The sequence below is a fragment of the Chanodichthys erythropterus genome, chromosome 22 (assembly GCF_024489055.1).
Source record: "Chanodichthys erythropterus isolate Z2021 chromosome 22, ASM2448905v1, whole genome shotgun sequence".
Classification (NCBI taxonomy): domain Eukaryota; kingdom Metazoa; phylum Chordata; class Actinopteri; order Cypriniformes; family Xenocyprididae; genus Chanodichthys; species Chanodichthys erythropterus.
Genome location: NC_090242.1, coordinates 25,313,040 through 25,338,985, shown reverse-complemented (window position 1 = coordinate 25,338,985; position 25,946 = coordinate 25,313,040). Strand labels below are relative to the sequence as shown.

The 25,946-nt window shown below is 39.4% G+C and overlaps 1 protein-coding gene across 4 annotated transcripts in view; it reads left to right on the top strand.

The window, feature by feature from the left end:
• Window positions 1–25,946, top strand: part of ankhd1 (ankyrin repeat and KH domain containing 1) — a 41,887-nt gene that overhangs the window by 12,050 nt on the left and 3,891 nt on the right. The window contains exons 2-28 of one of the 4 annotated variants that reach the window (XM_067376770.1): window positions 3,762–3,915; window positions 12,557–12,680; window positions 12,976–13,123; window positions 14,034–14,181; window positions 14,334–14,567; window positions 15,166–15,260; window positions 15,356–15,593; window positions 15,828–16,019; window positions 16,109–16,218; window positions 16,332–16,419; window positions 17,168–17,295; window positions 17,401–17,544; window positions 17,719–17,821; window positions 18,724–19,596; window positions 20,357–20,490; window positions 20,648–20,759; window positions 20,850–20,995; window positions 21,100–21,242; window positions 21,361–21,574; window positions 22,599–22,774; window positions 22,868–23,030; window positions 23,148–23,243; window positions 23,349–23,465; window positions 23,591–23,756; window positions 24,302–24,806; window positions 25,018–25,173; window positions 25,710–25,859. In XM_067376770.1, the coding sequence (XP_067232871.1) occupies window positions 3,762–3,915; window positions 12,557–12,680; window positions 12,976–13,123; window positions 14,034–14,181; window positions 14,334–14,567; window positions 15,166–15,260; window positions 15,356–15,593; window positions 15,828–16,019; window positions 16,109–16,218; window positions 16,332–16,419; window positions 17,168–17,295; window positions 17,401–17,544; window positions 17,719–17,821; window positions 18,724–19,596; window positions 20,357–20,490; window positions 20,648–20,759; window positions 20,850–20,995; window positions 21,100–21,242; window positions 21,361–21,574; window positions 22,599–22,774; window positions 22,868–23,030; window positions 23,148–23,243; window positions 23,349–23,465; window positions 23,591–23,756; window positions 24,302–24,806; window positions 25,018–25,173; window positions 25,710–25,859 (5,057 nt within the window). Of the gene's footprint in view, window positions 1–3,761; window positions 3,916–12,523; window positions 12,681–12,960; window positions 13,124–14,033; window positions 14,182–14,333; window positions 14,568–15,165; window positions 15,261–15,355; window positions 15,594–15,827; window positions 16,020–16,108; window positions 16,219–16,331; window positions 16,420–17,167; window positions 17,296–17,400; window positions 17,545–17,718; window positions 17,822–18,723; window positions 19,597–20,356; window positions 20,491–20,647; window positions 20,760–20,849; window positions 20,996–21,099; window positions 21,243–21,360; window positions 21,575–22,598; window positions 22,775–22,867; window positions 23,031–23,147; window positions 23,244–23,348; window positions 23,466–23,590; window positions 23,757–24,301; window positions 24,807–25,017; window positions 25,174–25,709; window positions 25,860–25,946 lie in introns of all 4 variants that reach the window. The other 3 variants (XM_067376769.1, XM_067376768.1, XM_067376767.1) reach the window with 3 other exon arrangements.

Below are 25,946 nucleotides of genomic sequence, written 5' to 3'. Positions count from 1 at the left end.
TAAACTAGCAAGAGAAAACATGTGCAAATGATAACCTTTCACTCTATTGCGGTTAAACTCGCAATTGAGCCGCGAATCACATGCGTGCCGAACCGTGGGGCTTGGTCTATACGGATCACGGAACAACAATGATCCGTTTAACCACTATAAAAAATGTTTATTCAAAAACTGGCATTTATTCTCTTTAGCATGTGGTGTGTAGTATTTCACCCTGTTCCCTGATCATTTAGATTCAATTTCAGCGAGTGAAGAATAAATTTATACTCACTCGAGTTATGCATTATGCATGTTATCGTCTCTGACAGACAGCATGTGGAAGCCGCCATTTTCTCCCTTCTCTTGGAAAGCGATGATGCATTTAAAACATTGATTTTGAATGTGTGATTTTCAAAATATGTGGATTCGAAAAAAAAGATGGATCATAAGGTAATATTTATTTTTTAGCCGACAAGTATTTAGTGTAGTGATTGTCCGTGTTATTTCAGTGGTTTTTTAGTTGTAACATTCCAACCGACAACCAGCTTAAGGGTTTGAAGGATATGATAACGTGCCTAAGGGGTGAACTGTTTGAATTTGGGGTAATTATAAAACATACTGGAGACGTAGTTCATTTTGCGTAGTTCATTATACTTAGTTTATGGAATGAAGTTTATTTTGTGGTTTAAATAATTTGCATGTTACTAACCTTCAGTTTTCGCCAATTTGTTGAATTGAAAATTAAGTTTTTTACCAGGAAAGTAGTTTTGATGCACAAAGGTTTTTTTTTTTTTTACTGTCTCTTATAACAAAAATATTTATATAAACCCAAGAAAAAGCAGATTGTTGTAAATGATAGTGTAAAAAAAAAAACTTTTTGAAACTGTTCCATTATTACCCTTTTAATCATTTTGAAAATCACCGCCCTTACTGTGCTTCTGCCTATGCTAACAAGCAGCCCAGTTCCTCCCAGTTCCTCACAGTGTGGGATGTCCTGCCCTCACTGTGGGTGTTAAGGAAGGTGTGTGGAGAGGTCAAGGGCACAGGGAGAGAAGAGGGAGGGGGGAAACCCGCTGATCAGCTCATCTTAATGCTTACAGTAATTCCTCAAAGGCTCAGGGCCTAAATAGCACGCAGCTTTTTCTCCCAGCTGCGTTTAAGAGAGGGGTGGGCGTAGTGGCTGATGTGAACTTTGTGACTAGTGCCCTCATTTGTGTTAATTACCTGTCCCTGTTCAAGGGGACGGGCCATGTGCTGCTGCACATAATAAACTTTTTAATGCCTTTAGTCACAAAGAAAATTCACCCTTTGTAAATGCATGTTAAAGATCTTATTGTGAACAATTCATCCATTTATGTGTTTGCTATGCAATGCTTAAGCACTATGATTGCATGTGCACCAATAATGTGGTCATTTTTAATAATCAGAATTATCAAATTGCAGTAAGATATTTACATGACATGAGCAAACGTACTTAGTTGAAACATTTGCCAACAATGTAAAACATTTATGTGTATTAAATATGTTGTCTGTCTGTCTTGCATAAGTGCCAAGGACCGGGCGAAGCAATTACGCAAGATGGATGAATGACCAAATAAAAAGTATGATACGCCTGATAGCACAAAAAAAAAAAATTAATAAATGCGCTGTATACCAAACTCAATTTGGTACTGACACACAGACCGATGTCAGACTGGCTGTGGATTCTGTGCATGCGTTTGCCGTCTGTCAGCGCTTGAGTATGTGTTCTATTAATAGGCTTATTACCCTTGAATGGTCAAATATACATATAATCATGCCTAAATGTTCATATTGGCAGTTATGTCTTGAGTGAACAAGTTTGGGACGTGTGTCAGTGCATCTGTGCATTAGGCCTACTGTAGGTCTTAAAGTGAAAGCAACCTAATATCCGCTCCTGTCTGTGCTGTTAATGTTAATCAAACTACAACAACAGGTAAAAATGTTTTTTAAACTTAAAGATACAGATACAAACACTGCTTTATGTTGTATTTATTTGTCCTATTGTCATTTGTTTATAAGTTCTTAATAGTGACTTTACTTGATTACTTAACTTCCTAATTTCTGTTTTTACTTGTACAACTGCTTATTGCTGTGGTTTGCTTATAAGATTTTGGTCATATTTGCCACCTAAGTGATCATGTTATTTATAGCACACCACTAGACTAGCCCTTTTTTTGGTGAGATGCCAAAATAAACAAGATTTATGCTTTTTGTTTTTTGTCATGTGTGAGTATTGTGCATGTAACGTAAATGTGGTATCCTAATTATGAAAAAAAAACCTTCTTGGAAGGTTTTAAAAAATAACGACTTTATTCAACAATTTCTTCTCTTCCCTGTCAGTCTCCTATGCAGTTGACGTAGTGAACACAGTGCAGCGCTTCCGTGTTGACGTCCGCACACCGGCTCAGTATTGGCAATGCTTTTCATGTGAGCAGCACAACTCATGCATGTGATGCTGATGCAGAAGCGCTGCACTGCGTTTACTACGTCAACTGCATAGGAGACTGACAGGGAAGAGAAGAAATTGTTGAATAAATTCGTTTTTTTTTTTTTTGCACACACGTATTCTTGTCGTTTCGTAAAATTTAAGGTTGAAGCACTGTAGTCACATGGACAGCTTTAGTACCTTTCTGGACCTTGACAGTGGTAATTGCTGTCTATGGAGGAATCGGAGAGCTCTCGGATTTCATCAATAATATCTTAATTTGTGTTCTGAAAATGAACAGGTTTAGAACGACATAAGGGTGAGTAATTAATGACAGAAATTTCATTTTTGGGTGAACTAACCCTTTAAGCGTTTGCATCCAAACTGAAGTATTCTTTGGGCTTAAGCATGCTTTTGTGAGCTCTGCAGTCAGTTCGGCCTCACTCTGCAGTCAGCTGCTACTACGGGTGAAGCGCCTTGTCAAACCACACGTACAGAAAGCCTGGGTTGTATGCACGGGTCACATTTTGTTGTCAAAGACAGCTGAACAGTGCGAAAGAATGTAGGGGGTCTCTACAAAGAATGTAGGGGACTCGAGACATGTGATTTAAGGCTGAACTACTTTCAAATTGACACGGTTTAAAAAAAATACAGCAAAAATTCTACCAAAGACATTTTTGTTCCACGTGTTTACAAAATAAATTAATAATGGCTCAAATGCAATATAACAACATGTCTACCTTGGACAGATTGCCAAATATTTGTGGCCAATAAGTCTATATTGTACCTATTGTATGGGCATATGTTGAGTGTCATGTTTATTCAGTGCTTTGTTTACGAAGAACTTTTCTCAGTAAATGTTTATATGCCAATTAATCAGATTTAAATACATGCAATGTCATTCATTCAGCTGGAAGTTTGACTAAAGTTGTGACTAAATGGTTTCTTTACCAGGAACAATTGCTTTGCTAGTATCAGTTGAGGGTAGGGTTTATTTTTTTGTCTAATGGTCACTGCAAGATCAGTGTGAGGGTCTTGTATCATTTCAGCACTTCCTGATGTATGATATTGTCACACTGTGGAGTCACTGTGTTCATTGGAGCAGACCATATTAATTTTCGACAAGTCAGACAACAGTCTGCAGATTCTGATAGATACAAATGTTGGCCATTATATGCAAGATAATCTTTTTAAAACCCGATTTCCATCTGGAAATTGTTTGAAGTTGCTTTTTAAGTTTATTTTACTGTATAGAAATGTTCAAGACCAAATCCTTTTCTTTTCTTGTTTGGTAAATAATGTAAGCAGATCGTTGCTGACACTGACTCTTTCCATGCAGGTGGAATCGTTCATACTAGACCAGGAGGATCTGGATAACCCCGTACTAAAGACAGCTTCAGAGCTTCTCCTATCCAGCGCAGCAGACGGAGCTGACCTCAGAACAGTAGACCCAGAAACACAGGCCCGGCTTGAGGCATTACTAGAAGCAGCAGGTACATCCTCCGGCCAACCCTGATGTGATCGCATTAAGCCTAATGATTTATCCTGTGTCTCTGCATGCATGTGCTCACACTTTATTTAACATGTCTTCACAGTGCTGAGCATGAGACGTGCTTTTGGTTCTTGTGTTTTAGGTTTTAGATCAAACTGCTACAGAGATCCTTTAAATGGCTTTTTGTTGGTTATTTTGTTTCCACAAAAATCCTCACAGAATCATAAATATATTTATAAATTGCAATTAGGACTGCAACCACTAACCAATTATAATAATTTTTTTTTTTTTTTTTTTTTTTTAAGTCGGCGATAAATTTGACTAATAATTACTCATGTCTTTGAACTGTGAGTGTTCACAGGGAAACGTTCTGTAAAAAAAAAAAAAAAAAAGCATTTGCTACTGTTCAGATGTTGGGGGTTGGTCATTTATTTTTTAAAGTGCACCTTTTTTGCTATATTAAAGGTTCCTAATTTTGTTTTGGATGTCTACAGTAGGTGCTGTAGGTTTACATTAGGGGTGTAACAGTACACACAACTGTCTAGGGAGCCCTTATTTGCATTTACAATAATATTTAAGGTTAACAACAGAGCCTTTAAATTCTTTTGATATTTATTTTTAGATATAATAAATAAACATCATAAAACAATTATATTCCACAGCTCTACGAAAATGGCATAGAATATCAATATTTAATTTAATATTTAAACATCTCAAACAAGGATCTCTCTAAACCAATTTCTTTGAGAGCCTACTCTGCTCTGGTCAGATGGCCCAGTGTTTTGTGATTTGGTCTACCTATCAATGGTGCTGGTTTTACCGTATCAATTCAAGGCGAAGTCCTCATCCTTTGAAAATGCTTGCACAGTTGATTTGTAATGCAGAAAACTTGTTGTTTGATAAACAATAATGGCACAGAGGACAGCAGGTATTTATAGGTATACTGTCAAGTATACTGTTACATGTGTTTTCTTTCTCATCTGTTAACTTTCAGTTAAGACATAACCAACAGTGTTTATGTTAAGGGTCCTCTGATCAGGATTTTTGGAGCTGATCGTCAATGACAGGAAGCAGCATCTGCCGATACGATCACCGATCAACTATAGGGATGCTCCAATCAGGATTTTTACAGACATTGATTCAGGGCCTGAATTTCTATTTTGACAATTGTCTTTGTCATTTGATTAACATTAAAACACATAGAACAGGAATATTAGACTGCTGTCCCGTTAAGACATAATTTAAGACAAAGATCCAGTACACTGATACTGATACACATGCATTGTCTGTCTCATTTTTCTCCTAAGACATACAATGTTTGTTAGGATACTCGCTAAGATGGACATGTTGACATTTTTTTGTAAATTTGTCCGTTTAGGTGCAAGACTTAAAAGAGAATTTGCACGAGAGTATTTGCGCGCTGTGACACAGCTCTCCATGAACGCGTTTCGGATGAGTACACACAAATCTCCTCACAGTGCGCGCGAGTCCTTTCACGTCTGAATGAATGTTTAAATTGGCAAGGTTTAAATGAGTTTCGTTTTAACACTTGATAGCAATGTGAGATGTTCAGGCGTCGCACGCTATCAACACCCGGTTGATGACGGCGTAAATGAGTGGTCGTAGAGCTTTCGGCACGTCATTGAACATTTGTTTACAATGAGTGACTGTACATACATTAGCCGAATCCGTCTGTCTGTTTTGCACATTGTTTTCAACAAACCATTTTATAGATGCGTCGTCAAATTTGGGATGAATCTTGGTGCAAGTGCGTGTCGAACCGTGGATGGAGGACCGAGCGTTTTTTTTTTGTTTTAAGATGGTTATTAACTATTCAGAGTTATTTTCCATTTGATTTTATATATATATATATAATCAAATCAAACGTAAAATAACTGAATAGTCTTCCCTGTTAATATATTAAACAGGTAAATCCTTACAATTAAAGTTACAAAAGTTATTTTGTAACTTTAATTGTTATTTTGACGGCAGCATGTATTAGGCTATTAATACTATTACTATCACTATTAATACTATTACATGTGCATGCGTTGTTGGTATGAGCACAGAGAAAATGGTCTCTCAAAGAGCTCCCAAGTACTACTGTCTGAATGATATACAATATCTTGGATGTTCAAATTGGCAAGGTTTAAAAAGATGTGGGCAAGTGATTTCTGTCAGCTGTCCCGAAATTCAGGCGAACATGTATCTCAGCACGCAGCTCACTTATATAGTGCAGGCGTGATGTCTTTTGAGGCCAGAAGCAATTTGCTCATTTTGAAAGATAGAGGCTGGAGACACAGTATTGCTGAAATTCTAACAAAAAAAGTTCTCAAATTAGTGATTTGATAATCTGTGTTGATTTAATTTGCTAATAAACATTTGCGGTAATTAACCTGCGAGAATGAGTAAAATTATGCACAATAGCCATACCAAAATTTAGAACCCTATATGGTATCGATTTAATACAGGTACTATGGTATTAGATTGTGGTACCGTACCGAAGCCAAAATTGTGGTATGGAGCCATCCCTAGTGCACAGAAAGTAGTACACACACCGTATTGAGTTGTTTCATGTCTTGTGCTTGAATCTAAATCGTTAAAAATCACTTGAATGTTTAAATATACAAGGCTTAAAAACATATGCTAATGATACACTTTTGTGTCAACTGAGCACTGGCACAATCTGGCAAGTGACTATTCCGTCAGCTGTCCCGAGCTTCTTTCACACTGGCCCCATGCCATCGGGTAGTCCTTATTGTCAAGCCCTGCATTCACAAACGGCTATATTACATGCTGGATGAAAGGTAATATTCGAAAAAACATAATAGGGGCACTTTAATGTCATTAAATCTCATTCTCACCAAGGCTGGGGATTTTATTTATTTGTTAAAATATTGTAATATTGTGAAATATTATAATTTAAAATGACTCTTTTCTATGTAAATATATTTTAAATTGTAATTTTAAGCTGAATTTCAGTTGTCTTTAGTGTCACATGATCCTTCAGAAATCATTCTCATGTGTTGATTTGCTGCTGAAGAAATATTTCTTATCAATATTAAACATTTGTTGCTTAATATTTTTTCCTTTTTTTATAAGGATTCTTTGAATAGAATGTTCAAAAGAACAGCATTAAATTGATATAGAACTCGTTTGTAAAAATAAATTAGTCATTTAAGATCAACTGAATGCATCCTTGCTGAATAAAAGTTAATTCACAAAAAGAGAATCTTACTGACCCCAAACATTTGAACAGTGTATTTTAAGCCATTTTTGTGTTGTGTATTTATGTATAATGTTTTACATGTTTAGTTTGCACATTGTTTTGAAAAAGAGCATTGTGCAAGATGAATATCTAATTAAAGAAATAATTGATGGACTGATTGATTTTCAAAATAAAATAGTTGCAAAAGTTGCAGTGCTAAAAAAAAAAAAAAAAAGCTTTTATTTTTCAAAACTACACAATGCACAGCCACAATGTTAATTTGTTTTTCCTACATGTAAATTTTATTGTGAACAAAGCAAATGATGTATCTGGGTCTCTCGGCTAAAAAGCTCACAGTTACAGTATATATATATATATATATATCTACTGCTGATTGAGCAGCACAGAGGCTTTTTGAGTTCACACACAGAAATATCTGTATACAGAGAGTTAGTACTTAATATAGCCCTGTAAATCCTTAAAATCTGTTTATTTTTACATGCTTTACATCCTGTAGTGTTTTTGTTCTTATAGCTCACCGTGAGCATACAATTGCTGATGGAACAAGGGTCAGTGTCACATTTGTGTGCACTGTGCAGAGCATTTTATAATTGTTTTTTTTTTTTTTATAATCTGGGAAACTGGTGGCTGATGGTAATTGGCACCAAATTTTGCCATGTTCTGTTGAGCTAGTCTGCGTGTTGTGCCATTGTGTGTTTGTTTGAAATGAGTTGGTTTGGGTGACTCTACACCGGCCTGCCCTGCCCCATGAGCGGATAGTTATCTCGCAGAGGAACCAAAGGGGAGATTAGTAGCAACAATGGATTTCCATACAGCAGCAGCAGCATCGCTCATGACTCAGCACTGGTCTTTAGTACACTTGTGTACTGTCTGTGTGTGTGTGTCTTCATCTGTGTCCATGAGCATCTCTATTGCTTTCTCCATCTGTGCAGAGCTTGTGAATGTGTCTTTTTCTGTGTTTGCTTGTTTTTCTGTATGCTTTGTTATTGTCTGTCTTGCATTTAATTGTGAGCACATTATGCTGTTCATAAGTTACCTACTGTTTACTCATGCTTTGACGTGTTTTCATTCCACCTGAATCACACTATTGTGACTGAACACCTCTATACCGCGTGTTTTACCTGCCACCACGAGCATTATCTGTTTTGCGTCATCATAGGAAAGCAAATACTGCTCTTCCTGGTTGAGGTCAAATCCCTTGATCTTTATGTTGCCACTGTACAGTTGGCTAGTGGTCATTTGTTTCAAGATGGAGGGGACCATCCATGCTCTCATACAGCAGTTTTCATGAAAATCCAAGGTGGAATTAAAAACAACCTGCTAATCAAATTTGAGGGTTGGGAATGGTGCATAGCACACACATTTCAAGACATACATAGCCTTTGTTTGACAGAGATTAGAGGTTGACTGATTTATGCTGCAAATATCCTTTTGAATCTATCAGCAAAAATTAAGACTTCTTTTTTTTTTTTGTATGTTTTGCAAAACCCTGTTTGCCGTGTCTAGATCTGTTGTCATCTTTTATTTTTATCCTCACTATAACACTTTTTTTTTTTTTTTTTTTTTTTTTTAATTTTAATTAGATAATCAACTGAAATGACGGCATGCAAAAACAAATGCAAGTATAGGGAAACGTGTGCAGAGCCACCATTTTCCAGAACTGCAACCTACCTGGAGTCTCCAGAAGTGCAAGATGTCAGGATCTCAGAGACTCCTAAAAATCCCCAAAAAATGACCCCCACTAAAAATCACATACTGAAGTGTTGTAAAATACAAAAAGACTGAATTTTATTGCCAGGCTGATTGAGAGAACCAGCATGACATCCTCTTGTACCACAGTTTAAAGAATTTGTGTTCCAGAATCTGGCAGTAAGCTTTGGAAGATCATTTTTAGTCCATCTCCTATCCTGAAAGGCCATCTAGCAGAGATGGACTAAAAATTTTACTACTCTTCAGTATGTGATTTTTAAGTGGGGGTAATTTTTTGAATTCTTTACCTAACCTTTGACTGCAGGAACCAGGGTTTAAATGAAGTTCCGGGGAAAAAAAAAAAAAAGCCTCTGAAAGTTCCTGCTCGCTAGGTAGTACTTTTTTAATGTTACGGAACTGAACATGCTGATTGTTTGAGTTCACACAGCATTTTGATTGGTTGACTCCACACAGTATTTAATTTCAACCATGGTTTTTTTTTTAGTCTGTTGAGGTGCATGTAGTAAGAGTAGTTTGGTATTCGAATCAACAATGGAGTTTAAAAAAATACAACCGATGGACTGACGATGAGGTTCAGGCTTTATTAAACTTATATGCGGAAGACGAAATCCAGCGGAAGCCGGAAAGTCACACGCAGTCCTACGTCACCACACGATCTTCACGGTACTTTAGACAGCAACAGGTCTGGGGTAAAAAATGTTCCTGGGACAAATTGTTCTGGGTAATTTTGGTTGAAACGTGGCTTAAGTCTCTGAGAACCTGATACCTTGCACTTCTGGAGACTCCAGGTAGGTTGCAGTTCTGGAAAAATGGTGGCGCTGGAGACTAAATGGTTCCTAATGGTTCCACAAGAAGTTCTTCAACTTAAATTTTTATTCTTTTGCGGTTAACATGTCTTTTCTTCTCCAACTGTTTTTGTCTGACCCTGCTGATCCAATGAGAATTTCGCTGTCCAAAGATAATGCTTTAACTTTGCAATTTCTAGTATTGCATGAGTATTGCATCCTTCTCATGAGCATTTAATAATTTTTGGCTTTTCAGTCTGAGTTTAATGTCTTTTTGGCTCTTTTATTTGTAAAAGAAAACCTGCTTAATTATGCACACTTGAATATAAGGCGTTTTTCACTTACAGCCTTTATGGGCAATTATATATCACTTATAAATGATTATATACAAAATTAATAGTAGTAAAGATGTGGTTTGGAATAGGTAAAATGTGCTTGGGGAAAAAAAATGATCAAAAAATCTACTTGAATAATTATGCATGCACTGTAAAGTGCAGCATTCTTGATTGCCACTCGATAGACCCAGCACTATTTATTGACAACCATTTATCTCCTTGAAAGCAGCAGGGAGCACAGACATTTCAAATAAAAGTCTGCTGTATTTTGGTCCTTTTTAATGTTAGAAATCATGATGTGCACTAGGGGTGCAACGGTTTAAATTAGAGATGCATTTTTCTCATGATCGGCCCAGATCGGTGATCGGCCGATCAGTCCCACTTCTTACCGATTCCGAGCCGATCTTTTTTTGTTACCAGCGGCACAGGCAATTACGTCAAATGCACGTTCTCGCTTTCTTCTCTATCATGGTGAAGTGACACACCTGCGCGGGAGCCGCCTCTCTCACTCGTCTCATTCGCTCCGGTTAAATAGTGCTTACTGCGCATAAATTTTAGTATCCCACAGGTTTTGTGCTCGAGTCACACCAAAAGCACATGCACGGTGCACCATTGATCTATATTAGTGAAGCAAACAAGCCACGCTCGATGTCAAACAGAGACAGAAGTCAAACAGACTCAAAAGTACCAAAACGAGTAGCATAATGCTCTTAAACTGTCAAATACATACAAAAGTATGTCAAAACCAGCGGCACAGGCAATCTTGGCAAGTATTCAGATAAACAGTCAGTTTTGAATCATTAAATAGCAAAGAAAGTGAACCCATGGTGTGTGTAACAGTATTGGGTCCGTTGAACACGTTCATAAACTCTTAAAGGGACAGCAGTCCAATACAATCCTGTTGCTGTCTGTCATATTAATCAAAGAACAAAAGACAAAGAAAATCACTTTCTGCTCTTGACTGAATACGTTTTATAACTTTAATGGTAAGAATTATTTGCAATAAAGACTACAGACATTAAGGTAACCAAGGCAAAATAACACAATGTGTTATTTTACATTTGATTACTTTAATTTCTGTAGTATTTCTTACCTGAATAGAAACCCACTTAACCCAAAAAACTTAGTTTCATAGCTCTCTTTATTCTATTGCATTTATTTGAGCTGTTTATATTTTATTACTGACTTTTGCTTTTTTTGTTTTTGTTTTTTTATGAAAATAAAACTTTGCATTGAAGAAAAGTAGATTTTTGTTTATGTTGTCAATTATAGTTCTTAGTGAGATCGGCCGATTCCGATTTTCTTTCTAACAAATACGGAAATCGGAATCGGCCAAGAAAATTTCAATCGGTGCATCTCTAGTTTAAATTGCTTGCGGTTTGGTTTTTATCACGTTTTAGGGTCACTGTTTCGGTACTGTTTGGTATGTGCTATATGTTCAGGGATAAAAAGACTACTGTCAAATAAAATAAAGAACAAATCAAACTACAAGCAATAGCACAAATATTGTAGAGCAAAGATACTAATAAAATTGTGTTTTTCAGATATCTATCAGTAGATTTCAGGTACAGAAACTGAATAAAGTAGTTAATCAAATGTAAAACGGCATGGCAAATAATCTTCACTGTATAAATTTAAAGATTAATCATTATTAAGTCTGACTAAAGTCGAGAGCAATGAGTGGTTTTCTTGTCTTTTGTTGTTTGGTTAAAATTAAAAACACAACAATGCAAGGGCTGCTGTCATTTTAAGACATAATGCATGATTCAGTTCACTGATTCTGATCTCATGCGTTCTTTCTCAAGTGTTTAAGTTCACTTAAGAAGAAACTCGCCAAGACGGGCATGTTGATATAATTTTTGTGTGAATTTGTCCGTTCAAGCACAAGACTTAAGAGAGAACTCGATGTTTGCGCGCTGTACACGCGTTTCCGTGTGCACGCGTTGGATGAATGCACAAATCTTCTCACAGCACATGCGCACGAGTTCCCCTTCATGTCTTGCCTTTGAATGTTTAAATTGGCACGGCTTACATGAGTTTAATTTAAACCATGTGCTGTTCGAGAACAGTTTCACCCCAATTGTGCGCACAATCATCTTTATGGGATTTTTTTTCCCCCCAATATTCTGCATGCATTGTGGACTGAGTCTGCCCCATTATTGGCATACCGGGCTATAGAAATAGTAAGGAATAACACATTCAATATGGACTTTAAAAACTAGCGTCCAGTAAACTGCAAATTGACTTTTGTCCCCACCTTATTTGGTATCAACAAACTGCATTATTGGTCAACCTCTAATAAACATTTATTTAATGGCAAAATCATTATTATTTATTTGAGCATTGATAGTGTTATGCCATTCTGAAACTCTGGGAGCTTTGAAATTTAGTTTTAGACATAAGGTAAAGACATTACTAAAACTGCATGGTGTGAATTTGGCTAACCGACCGTTGTATTTCCTGTGTGAGTGTGTTGGGCCTGCACTAACCATGGATGCGTTTGTTCTTGCTGGATGGCGTGTGGTGCTGGTGTGGGGCTGGATGCTGCAGGCATTGGTAAACTCTCCACTGCCGATGGCAAAGCCTTTGCAGATCCAGAGGTGTTACGCCGCCTGACGTCGTCAGTGAGTTGCGCGCTGGATGAGGCCGCCGCCGCCCTCACCCGCATGAGGGCCGAAAACACACTCAACGCCAGCCAGGCCGACAAGTAGGCATCTTTTCTCACACATATGATTTCTCCTCCTGTGTCCACACATCATGATGCAACACTCATGTTCAACCAGCAAGAATTACTACATTAAGCCTAAAAGCTAAGCAATATTAAATGTTTTAAGCTTTGTCTCAGTCTGAATGTTTAAAGTGCACTTGATATTTGAAACCTCTGTAATTAGACACAAGCAGCTGTATAGGTCTTCTTGTTCCTCCATGAGCTTTGAGTTAGAGTAGTTAGCTTAGCTTCGCCTGCACAGTCGCAGTAATTGTAGTAGTCTGGTTATTTTTAGCCGTAGCCTGGCTGAGGCCTGCTCGGACGGCGACGTGAATGCGGTGCGGAAGCTGCTAGACGAGGGACGCAGCGTCAACGAACACACAGAGGAGGGCGAGAGCCTGCTGTGTCTGGCCTGCTCGGCTGGATACTATGAGCTTGCACAGGTACCGTGTACAGACTCGGACACTTATGCTAGTGTTTTGTGCTACCAAACTTCCAAGCTTGAAGCTTTCCTTTCAGTTGCTGACAGCCAAAACAACTCCTTGTCAAATGCATAAATGATTAATAAAAATCAATTAAATAATTAAAATCAAATGAATAATTGAAATGTTAAGTTAAGGATGTGTGTGTAATTTCAGCACTTAAATCAACATTGAACTGAATTAGGGGGAAAAAAATATTTTAAAATAAATTTCAGAAACATTTCCCTTCTGCCATATCTATTTATTTATTTATTTATTATTTTTAAGACAAACAGGTAGTTACAAAATCTCTGCAACATGATTTGTTTATATCGTCGCAAATTGTATATCTATATTAGCTGTCTCTATATAAAGTTGAATATATTGTATATCCAACATACAGCAAATCTCAACTGTGATTGTTTTTTTCATCACAAAATGTAAAGCTGTTAATTGCACAGCTCTATATATAAAGTTGGAAGTATATTTTGTCCAACTTTATGCACATACATTCTGTACACTCAAAGAGGGCTATAAATATATATATATACTGAATAGCAAATCTCAGTTGCTTGTATTGTAAGTGCTATACAAATAAACTTGTCTAGTACCCGTTCATGATTTTTATCATTCTGATATTAAGCATCATTAAAGCTACTATCCTTTCTATTTTTACCTTGATACCTCAAATAGATGATTAAAAGGAAATAAAAAAAAAAAAGCTTTACACCCTATTTCCAGACCAATGTTCCCATTCCTGACTGGTTATGGTTATGGTGCTGTTAGTGGTGAAGAAATTACATGCTTTACCTTTAATTTTCAGTTTTAATTGAAGCATGCACTGGTTATCTGAGAAGAATGTTTTAGTTGATTTGAGTTTGACGGGTTGTAGGTCTTGCTGGCCATGCATGCTAACGTGGAGGACAGAGGGATCAAAGGAGACATCACGCCACTTATGGCTGCTGCAAGCGGTGGTTACGTTGACATCGTCAAACTGCTCCTAGTGCATGGAGCCGATGTTAACGCACAGTCCTCGACAGGTACAACAATATATAGGCACTTTTTTTGTTAAAAACAATGGTGACATGAAAGTGGCCTTAAATTGAACAAAAGAGTACATTTTCACTTTTCATTTTCAAATGCATGCTTGCAAACACACCTTGTTGATTCATTGTCTTGCCCTTTCTTGCAGGTAACACAGCCTTGACATATGCGTGTGCAGGAGGCTTCCTGGATGTAGTAAAGGTGTTGCTGAAGGAGGGTGCTAACATTGAGGATCACAATGAGAATGGTCACACTCCGTTGATGGAGGCTGCCAGTGCGGGCCACGTAGAGGTCGCTCGTGTGCTCCTGGAGTATGGCGCAGGAATCAACACACACTCCAACGAATTTAAGGAGAGCGCACTCACACTCGCCTGCTATAAAGGTGCATCTCATTATATCATAGACTGTTTGCACAAGATAATAATCAGATTATGGTCTTATGTTAGTGGATTAACATGATTCCCATAACCAGATTAAGAACTTTTCAGGAAATCTGAATGATAAAGTAGCCATATGCCTGTATTAGTCTGAATTTTGGGCCTTGTAAAAAGCTTTTTCAGAAAATCTGCTGATAATTCATGTTTATTTGCATATTGAACCAAAGGTAAATCTTGGTGATATTAAATACAAGGAAATGGGTAACACTTTACAATAAGGTATCATTTGTTAAGTTATTGTATTAATTAACATGAACTGACCATGAGCAAATGCATTTGTTACTGTTTTTGTTAATCTTTGTTAACGTTAGTTAATAAAAATACAGCAGTTCATTGTTTGCTCATGTTAGTTCACAGTGCATTAACTAAGGTTAACAAATAAAATTCTTGATTTTAATAATGTATTAGTAAAAATTTAAATTAACATTTACAATGATGTGCATGTAAATTCTGTTCATTGGAATAGTATGCCCAGCTGTATATGAAATCAGTCTGTTTAGTACATTTTGAGGTGATGTTGACTGTATCCTGCCTGTTCCTCAGGGCACTTGGACATGGTCCGGTTTCTCTTAGAAGCAGGAGCCGACCAGGAGCACAAGACAGATGAGATGCACACTGCTCTTATGGAGGCCTGCATGGTAACACAAGTTTTTATGTACACAGTCTTGTAGGTACTTCCTTTGATATTTGTGCTGTTGTTTTGAATCGTTATTCTTGTGGTTGTCTTGTGTAGGATGGGCATGTGGAGGTGGCACGGCTGCTATTGGATAGTGGGGCACAGGTAAACATGCCTGCTGACTCATTTGAGTCGCCTCTAACGCTGGCTGCCTGCGGGGGTCACGTGGAGCTGGCAGCGCTTCTGATCGAGAGGGGGGCCAACCTGGAGGAGGTGAATGATGAGGGCTACACTCCACTGATGGAGGCAGCTCGTGAGGGCCATGAAGAGATGGTGGCGCTGCTCCTGGCACAAGGTACTATGGTCATGTTTCGTAGACTTCACCCATAGGAATTAAGTCAATATCACACAACCCGAATCCATTTAGAAAAGTAATACGATCTCAAAAGGATGAATTAGAAGTACAAAGTTTGCATTGTTAAAAATGTCTGTTTTCAAACTCTCTGACTGTTTCTATGCTATGTTTCCTTTGTAAGTTGATTCTTGTTCAACAACTGAAAAGTGTTCTTTATTGGTTGGTTGGTCTTAGGTGCAAATATTAACGCTCAGACAGAGGAGACGCAAGAGACGGCGTTGACTCTGGCATGTTGCGGAGGCTTCCTAGAGGTGGCTGATTTCCTCATTAAAGCTGGGGCGGACATTGAGTTGGGTTGTTCCACCCCACTCATGGAGGCTGCGCAGGAGGGGCATCTGGAACTGGTCAAATACTTGTTGGCTGCAGGTGAGGCTTTGCTTTAGTTATAATTCTTGAAATTTCTTTCTTCTGCCTATGACACAATGTGTTCTCACACTTTTTTCCTCACTGTTCAGGAGCGAATGTCCACGCCACAACAGCCACGGGTGACACAGCTCTGACATACGCGTGTGAGAATGGACACACGGATGTGGCCGACGTGCTGCTGCAAACAGGAGCTGACCTGGTTTGTGGATATCCTGATTTACCATGATTGCATTTTTATTACTTTTTGTGTTTGTTTTTCATTTTGAGTTAATTAAAGCCTGTTTGGTGGTGACTGGTGTTTTTGTTTCTCAGGAACATGAATCAGAAGGGGGCAGGACTCCACTGATGAAAGCGGCCAGAGCAGGACACCTGTGCACTGTGCAGTTTCTCATCAGCAAAGGCAAGTTGTAACATCCCAAACTAGGGTTGCAACAAACAGTCAGTGAAATTAACAATTTATGAAAATGAAAATCATGAATTTCATCATTAGCATGGTGAACCTTCATCAGTGACACAAGTTTGCTGTAGAAAAAAATAAACATTTGAAAAAATGGCAGAGGCCACAGAGCAGCATCTTGCATGGGGTTCACCTTATGATGCTAATGTTTATAATGTTTAAGGTCATAAGTTTGTAGTTTAATTTTGCCAGGTTACCCATCCCAACAGCAAATCAACAATTCGGTGACACTGTTTGTCACATTAAAACACACTGCTGCTTAAAAGTTGCTGTTCAAAGCAGTTTCTTGTGCTCACCAGGACTCTATTTACTTGTTCAAAAATACAGAAAAAACATTGACATTTTGTGAACTATTAAAATTTTTAAAAAATATATTTCAGGGCTCAATGCTATTTTTTTTTTTTCTACTTGCCCAGTAAGGCCAGTGGTTTAAAATTTTTACTTGCCCTGCCAAACTTTTCAGTGGCACCACCACAAAAAAAGTTATTTTTTTCATTTTTTTTTATGGCCCTTGTAACCATGCATTATAATAAACAAGGTTATGACACCAAAATTGTAGATACTGGAGAAATTTGTTTTTTAAATAATTTTATCAAATGATGATGAACTACAAATTGCATTTCATGTCTGCTTCTGTCCCCTTTGTTTCTTATTTTGCAATGTATTTTGAATTACACATTTATGTCTGCAGGTGCTAATGTAAATAGAGCCACAGCCAACAATGATCACACAGTGGTTTCTCTGGCTTGTGCTGGGGGCCATCTGGCTGTGGTTGAGCTGCTGTTGGCCCATGGTGCTGACCCCACCCACAGACTAAAGGTGAGGTTCTCAGAGAATGACACTGCCCAGATGCTAATGGGTTTTGTGGACACACACATTTTGGTCAGTCCCCTGTGTTAATTAGAGCTTCTCTTATACTCACAGGATGGCTCCACAATGCTGATTGAAGCTGCTAAAGGTGGTCACACTAATGTGGTGTCCTACTTGCTAGACTACCCAAACAACATCCTGTCAGTCCCTGCTCCAGACCTGTCCCAGCTCACACCGCCCTCTCATGACACTTCTCAGGTGAGCAGAAACATCCTTTAGACTATCCAACAGTCCAAGAATCACTACAGATGACCCTCTTTAACATTTATCTAATGCTTTGAGAGATGAAAATCCAAGTGTATGTAGCATGAACGTTTTATATAATACTTTACACTTTTGTTTAATAGATTGTCGATTTTGTTTTACGTGCAGGCCCCTCGAGTCCCATTCCAAGCCCTGGCTATGGTGGTGCCCCCCCAGGAGCCAGACAGAGTGCCCTCCACCATCCCCACGCCCCCACCCGTTACAAGCAAAGGTTAGTTTGACTAGAAAATCTAGTAAAGTTATTCTAATCAGCTGGATGTTTTCTCAAAATGACATACTAGTTATACTTATAAGTGGCCTATAGTCGTATTGTTCAGACAGTTGCATATCCAATCATATTTAGCAATTGTTGAAATGTTGAATCTTATCAAATCACATTAAATACACATAAAATGTAAACATGTTTTGTTGGTTGTGTTACAAAGTGCATTTTGAGCACAATATCATTGCCATAGAAACCAATGAAAGAAAAAAAACAAGATTGCCATGTAACACACAAATGGGATCTAAACAGTTGCGATACATGAGTACAGCAAATCATTTAGATCAGATTTCAGTCGAATATTTGGATTTGGACTGACTGTGTGAACATAGCCGTTATGAACTGATATTGGATCAATTATCTGCCGTCATTTCACAAATTAAGAATCCACTTTGTTTTTTTGTGATCATATCACAATTGAATAATGCTTGGCCATGTTAAAAGGTAGCTTACACAATACACTTTAGATTCATTGTGATGGGATCGCTTAAAAAACATTTGAAGATGGTTTTAGATTTTGAATATTTAATGTAGTTGTAAATGCAAGTATTATTGCTATCCATATTCGTATAGGTAAGTAATATGCTGGCTTATTTACGCCACAAATTCTTGTATATTGTTTTCACGCTTCAAATGCATTGGAATGGAAGTCTAGCTGCAGTCCAGCTTAAAACTTTGGATATGAAGTGCTTGTTAATCTCAGGTGTAAAGGGGGCCCATGAGTATCGAAATACAGTCAGTTGAGTACAATAACTACACTGTGTTGATGAGTTGCACAGTATGCATGTTGTCTGGTTAATATCAGCTTTTTGGGTTGAGCATTAATTTTTTTTTTTTTTTTTTTCTCTTAGGTGCGTCCAAGCAAAGACTGAGCTCCCTTCAGAGCAACTCTGTGGCTTCGGGTGGCTTAGACGCTGACCTGCTGCCACCCTTTCACACGTACCAGCCTCTGGAGTGTATCGTCGAAGAGACGGAGGGCAAGCTGAACGAGCTGGGCCAGCGCATCAGTGCCATCGAGAAGGCCCAGCTGCATTCGCTTGAGCTCATCCAGGGCGAGCCGCTCACCAAAGACAAGATCGAGGAGCTAAAGAAGAGTCGTGAGGAGCAGGTGCAGAAGAAGAAGAAGATCTTGAAGGAGCTGCAGAAGGTGGAGCGGCAGTTGCAGCTGAAGACGCAACAGCAGTTCACCAAAGAATACATGGAGACCAAGGGGCTCAAGGAAGAGCTGGGCCAGGCGGCAGGGGTGGAAATGCCCGGCACCCCCCTGCCCCTGCAGGCCACACAGCTGGGCTCTGACAACGAAAGTGAGGTTATTCGCAGAGAGGAGGACCACAGGCCCACCCCTACCAATGATGAGGACGAGGAGGACGAAGACGACGAGGAGGATGAAGATGACGTTGACTGTGCCAGGCTGCCACAGGTGGATTCCATTCTGCATCCACAGGCAACACAGCCGCCGCTACCTCCGTCACCTCAGAACCAGGCCCTCCAGAGTCCCCCTCTGCAGACCAGCTTCGTTCCCATCCAGCCTCTGGCCCTGCAGCAATCCACAGACTTCAGTAACGCAGAGTACCCGGGAAGCAGCAGCCCAGACCTGCAGAGGGTGTTGCTAGGTCAACAGCTGACAGGGTTGGGGCCGGGGCTTCTTACACAGGCACCCGATGGACTCATGGTCGCCACACCCGCACAGACGCTCACAGATACGCTTGACGACATCATGGCGGGTGAGCTCACTGCAACTAGGGCTGGCTTTGCTTCTTTTAAGGATGACAACCAGGGATAAGAAATGAATTGGCTACATTGCTATTGGCAAATAATGTCTTGAGGCTTTCAGCTCACTTTGATTAATGCTAATGCTATATTAATGCTAATATTTTTGATATTTTAGTCAACTTTTGGGAGTAGACTATCTCTTTAGAAGATGTACATATTTAAAGTTCACTGTTCACAGTCTTTCTTTTTTTGGGAAATCAGACCAAAAATAGTGATGATATCCACAAATGGGTGTATACGAATTTATGGCCAATCATACACCTTCTAGAATGGAAATATCCTTCCCCTAATATAAGCTGCTACTGACTAGCAATAGTTGATCATGATTCATGACTGTAAACTAAAAATATTTGGGAATATAAAAACGGGTATGAGGGAATGTCCAGCCCCAACTTCCTTTTTTCCCAATAGGAAATTCATCAGCAGTCTTTAAATATTTTTAAATGCTTTTTATTTTTATTTGCAAATGTAGTGATTTCAGTACAAGGATACAATATTAACTGAAATAAGTTGAAGTACTAAATTTACTAAAAATAAAGCTAAATAGAAATAAATTAGAAACTAAACCTAATACAAATACTATACAAATACTATAAATTACTAAAACATCAAATAAAACTAGTAAGTAAAGTTTAATTCAAAATATTATTAAATACTACAATAGTTAATAAAAAATACTAAAATACCACTGGTCTGTCTCTGTCTTTGCAGCTGTGAGCAGCAGAGTGCCTGTGGTAAACACTACAACTTCGCCCTCCCCTCAGCCATCCTTACAGACGCCCATCAACACGGTCTCCCCACCCTCCATGCTCCCTCTTTATCCCTCAGTGGACATTGACGCACATGTAAGACCATCTTCTTTGCATGTAACATGAACAAAGCAATCAAATAACACAAATGTCTGCCATGGAGCTTTTGTAGACATGATAAATCTATGCATCAAATTGTCCATATTTGTCTTTAAGTGACATATTGAAGCATCTTCATCTTTTCCCCCCTCAGACTGAGAGCAATCATGACACGGCACTGACCCTGGCCTGTGCAGGTGGCCATGAAGAGCTTGTCTCAGTGCTCATTGCTCGTGGGGCCAACATCGAGCACCGGGACAAGAAGGGTAAAAGGCTCTTTGATTTGTTGCATGAAGTCTTATCTGTATGGTAAGATTACAGAGATGTTGAGTGTCGCTCTACATGTCTGCCCACAGGGTTTACCCCCTTAATCCTAGCGGCTACTGCGGGCCATGTGGGTGTGGTGGAGATCCTGCTGGACAAGGGAGGGGACATTGAAGCTCAGTCTGAGAGGACCAAAGACACCCCTCTGTCCCTCGCCTGCTCGGGTGGCAGACAAGAGGTACCCTAACAGTTTTAGCTCCACCTCTTTACCAGAAAAGCATTTAAACCCTCTAAAATGCCTCAAAGACTTGGAAGTACATTAATATATCTCCATCTTTGCAGGTGGTGGAGCTGTTGTTGCTTCGTGGGGCTAATAAGGAGCACCGTAATGTTTCCGACTACACACCGCTCAGCCTGGCGGCCTCAGGGGGCTACGTCAACATCATCAAGATCCTTCTGAATGCTGGTGCTGAGATCAACTCTAGGTCAGAACATCGGCTTCTATTGGTTTGTCTTAAGATTTTAGGATATTAGGAAGCATTAAGACACTGTATCAACTCTTTTCTCTTTTTTCCTCTTTCTCTTCCCTTGTTTCTCTTTCAGGACTGGCAGTAAGCTGGGCATTTCTCCGCTCATGTTGGCGGCCATGAACGGCCATGTGCCTGCGGTGAAGCTGCTGTTGGACATGGGCTCTGATATCAATGCACAGATCGAGACCAATCGTAACACAGCACTGACCTTGGCTTGCTTCCAAGGCCGAGCAGAGGTTGTCAGCCTGCTGCTGGACCGGAAGGCCAACGTGGAACACCGTGCCAAGGTCTGTTTTCAACTTACCGTGTTGTTACTTGGGCAGTGAGGTCCTTGAGTAGGGCTGCACGATATTGAAGAAAAATGCATAATCACAATAATGACAATAATGCTTTAAATGTCTATCAATTTAATTCATATATAAATATATTTCAAAACTGAAAATGATATAAATGTTCCATGTTTTTGGAACCAAATAGTCAGCTGCAGGTGCTTTGGGCTTTCACACTCGGTACGTTTGCTGTGGTCCGAGCGCGATTGTTCATGGTGTTAGTATGATTTCACACTCAACTTGATTCTGTCAAACCCTGGTGCATTTGCGTTCATCTTACACTATCACAAACATGCATGATAGAAAATGGGATGTGGGTCAATATTTATTTGGTGCTGTTATGCGCAGCAGACACTTGGGTTTACTGTGTGTGCGCCTCTCATGAAGGTGGTTTTCTGCTGCTTGCAAATGGATCCTTTTGAGGGGACTTATTATTTAAATTTTATAGAGTTGATGCAAAAAAAAAAAAATTACTCGAGTGGTAGAAACATGCATGGTTACAATTTGAAAAAACTTTTAAGCTGGGCATACAGTACAACCCTACAACGTGCGCATACACAGTGACACACACGCTCTCTAGTCTTTTTATTTAAAGGAATGGCTGTGATGTTCTCTGCTTTTCACCAAATCATATGCACACTCTTCTTTTTATCTTCCTTCTTTTTCCTATCTGAAGCTATGGCAGCAACATTGAAATCTCCAGTCTCTGTGTTTAGTGTGAAAGCTCATGTGATTGTCGCTGGCTCGCCGTGCAGTACAGTCGTGCAGTGTGCCAGCTGCTTTGACGCGATTATCAGGTTAACTGCCACGTAATATGTGCAGTGGCTCACAACCTCCCAAGTGTCCGAACTCACACAGTGTACGCCCGCCTTAAGAGATGTCTAAAAGATGCAAGTTGAAAACCTAGCATGTGTTGTGGCAGAATGTTTGTTCATTACCTTAATATTAGTTTTAATGATAAGGGGACCTTTCCTTCCACTAGACTGGCCTCACCCCTCTCATGGAGGCTGCGTCTGGCGGTTATGCTGAAGTGGGCCGTGTTCTGTTGGATAAAGGGGCAGATGTCAATGCCCCTCCGGTTCCCTCCTCTCGTGACACCGCCCTCACCATTGCTGCAGACAAGGGCCACTACAAGTTTTGTGAGCTTCTCATCAGCAGGTATGTTTTAAAGCACTAGTAGTGTATAGTACCAGTCGGTCCTCTCTCCAGAATGTAGTGTCTCATGCTGCTCTTTCCGCTCTGTTAATGTAGAGGGGCTCACATTGACGTGCGAAATAAGAAGGGGAACACCCCTTTGTGGCTCGCTGCTAACGGTGGCCACTTTGATGTGGTGCAGCTGTTGGTCCAGGCTGGAGCCGATGTGGATGCAGCCGACAACCGCAAGATAACCCCCCTCATGGCAGCGTTCCGCAAGGTGAGCAGTGTGCCATGCCGTTCATAGGATTGATGGATATCTTGGCTTGTGACTGAATGTCACTGGTGCTGATGCAAATAATGAATGATGATAAACTGAAATATGTCCTTTTTTTAGGGCCATGTAAAAGTGGTGCAGTACTTGGTGAAGGAAGTAAACCAGTTCCCATCTGACATTGAGTGCATGAGATACATTGCAACTATTGCAGATAAGGTATAAAAGATCAAAATGCGGAGATTGCTTTGGAATATACCAAATACCACTCTTTCCATGATTTGAGAAGTCTTTAACTGATGTATTCACATTGCCACTCTGCAGGAGCTGCTGAAGAAATGTCATCAGTGCATGGAGACCATTGTCAAAGCCAAAGATCAGCAGGCTGCTGAGGCGAACAAGAACGCCAGCATTCTGCTTAAGGAGCTTGATCTGGAGAAGGTTTGTATCTTCAGATGACCAGTTAAACAAACTATTGAGCTAACTAATTGGTTAAGGATTTTTTATATTAGTCACAACATTCTGCATATCATGGTGAACGTTCTTTTCAAATTGTTTCTCAACAGTCTCGTGAAGAAAGCAAAAAGCAGGCTCTGGCAGCAAAGCGGGAGAAGAGAAAGGAGAAGCGCAAGAAAAAGAAGGAAGAGCAGAAGAGGAAGCTGGAGGAAGAAGATGCAAAGGTGAAAGAAGTGTTCTGTGAGATGCAGGATCAGAAGGAGGACTCTGCAGAAGGTGAGGAACACCTTGTTGGTTTATGTCTGATATCATAGAAATGCGTATCTTCAGCTTTATTTATTTATTTATTTTAATGAAAGAAATTATTACCTTTTTAGTGATGAAATACCGACATAGCAAAAAAGAAGAAAAATCTTTGACTGAATTGCTTTGCCGATGCCACCTTTTGGCTCATCGATTTTGTGCACATGTGGATAAACAAAAAAAAAAAAAACATCTTTGTGGATGTTATGGCTAGGTTGAAATGAAAGATTTCTCGATTTCAGTCTCTTCACTTTGATGAAACAATATAATTTCTTAAATCCCAAGATCTATCTTTTAGTCTTTATCTCTCATCCAATAAACGTAATAAGCTTTGTGCTTTTTTACTTTTTCATAGTGGGTATCGGCTGCAAAAATCCTGATCAGAACATGCCTATTATTTTGATTTATTAAAAAATTTGCTATTAACTATTAAATTATAAAATATATTTAATACTAAATTTCAATTTCAAATTTTATTTAATTTTTAATGACTAACCTTTTTTCATTTTATCCCACAGAGGTGGAGGTTCCCATCGAGCCTCCAAGTGCTACCACCACCACAACCATCGGTATCTCCGCCACCTCCACAACTTTCACTAACACTTTCGGCAAAAAGCGAGCCAATGTGGCCACCACACCAAGCACCAATCGCAAAAACAAAAAGAACAAGACCAAGGATTCACCTAGTGAACCCATTATTCTTCAGGACCCACAGGTGGCACTGGCACAGCAGAAAGCAGACAAAAATAAGATCCACGGAGAACCTCGAGGGGGTGGGGCGCCGGGAGGAACTAGCGACTCTGATAATCTAGATAGCACCGACTGCAACAGTGAGAGCAGCACTGGCAGTAAGAGTCAGGAGCTCGCTGACCTGCCTTCATCATCATCTTCTTCCTCCTCTGCCCCTTTGGTACTTGCAGGCTGTAACCAGCCCCTCATCGCAAGTGAGAAGAGACATGGGCTATCGCTGCCGGGCTCTCGTGAGGATAAGATCACGGTGTCCATCTCCAAACCACCGCAGAGGTAAGTTAATGTACTTCTTGCCACTACCACTTACCTATACTACTTAGCTTTGTACAGTTGTTAGCATTTTCTTGAACTTTGGTAGTAAGAGTTTGTTGTAGTCTGACAAGTGATTTGACAAGATATTGCATTTCCATTTTGCAGATTTTTGCAAAAAAAAAATGTTGTGGGGAGATGATTAAACTCCTACTTCTATTCACATTTCTAACAGATCTCATGACATCAACAGTGACTTGACCCCCAGTTCTCTGCCCTGCTCGTTCAAGACCATTTCACTGCCAGTCACCTCGCCCAACATTAAGATGAATCTCACTAGCCCAAAGAGAGGCCAGAAGAGAGAAGAGGGGTGGAAAGAGGTGGTTCGAAGGTGAGATGCACTTTTAAGCAGCAACAATTGCATTTACCTCAGTAGAGCCATTCAATATGTCTAGTTTGCTTGTCAACTAGAAAAAAGTAACTATAGAGAGGAGCATTTTGATAAATACATGCACCATTACATATTCATTTTTTTTTTTTTATTTAATAGACACGGTTATTAATGTTATTAGCAGCTTATGCTTAGTGAAGATTTCTGAAACTCGTCTTTCAGTGCTTGTGCTATGGATATCTCGTTATAATGCATTAAGTTATGCAGCTTGTTGAGGAGAGATGTGCTTTTATTTCTCTAAGCAATCAGACTTTGGCCATAAAACAGGATGAAAAAAATATAAGCGATTTACTGTGAAGCAAGGACATAAGCCATATCTAGGGATCAAAAGATCTCTGAAATATAGGGATAAGATCTTTAGATTTAGCAATGTGCCAAAAAAAAATATAAATAAATAAAAACTCAGTAGGCAAATTGGAAGGTCCTGGAAGACACCTAGCACTGTGCCATTGAGTTATTTGTCATTTCTCCCTTAGATCCAAGAAGCTCTCTGTCCCTGCCTCTGTGGTATCTCGGATTATGGGTAGAGGTGGCTGCAACATTACGGCCATCCAAGACGTTACAGGCGCACACATTGACGTGGACAAACAGAAGGACAAGAATGGAGAAAGAATGATCACAATCAGGTAAAAATGACACTGAAAGTTTTTAGGACACTAGGAATGGATTGGTTCACCCTGCTTGTATTTCTTACATATACTCATTTTCTTGGT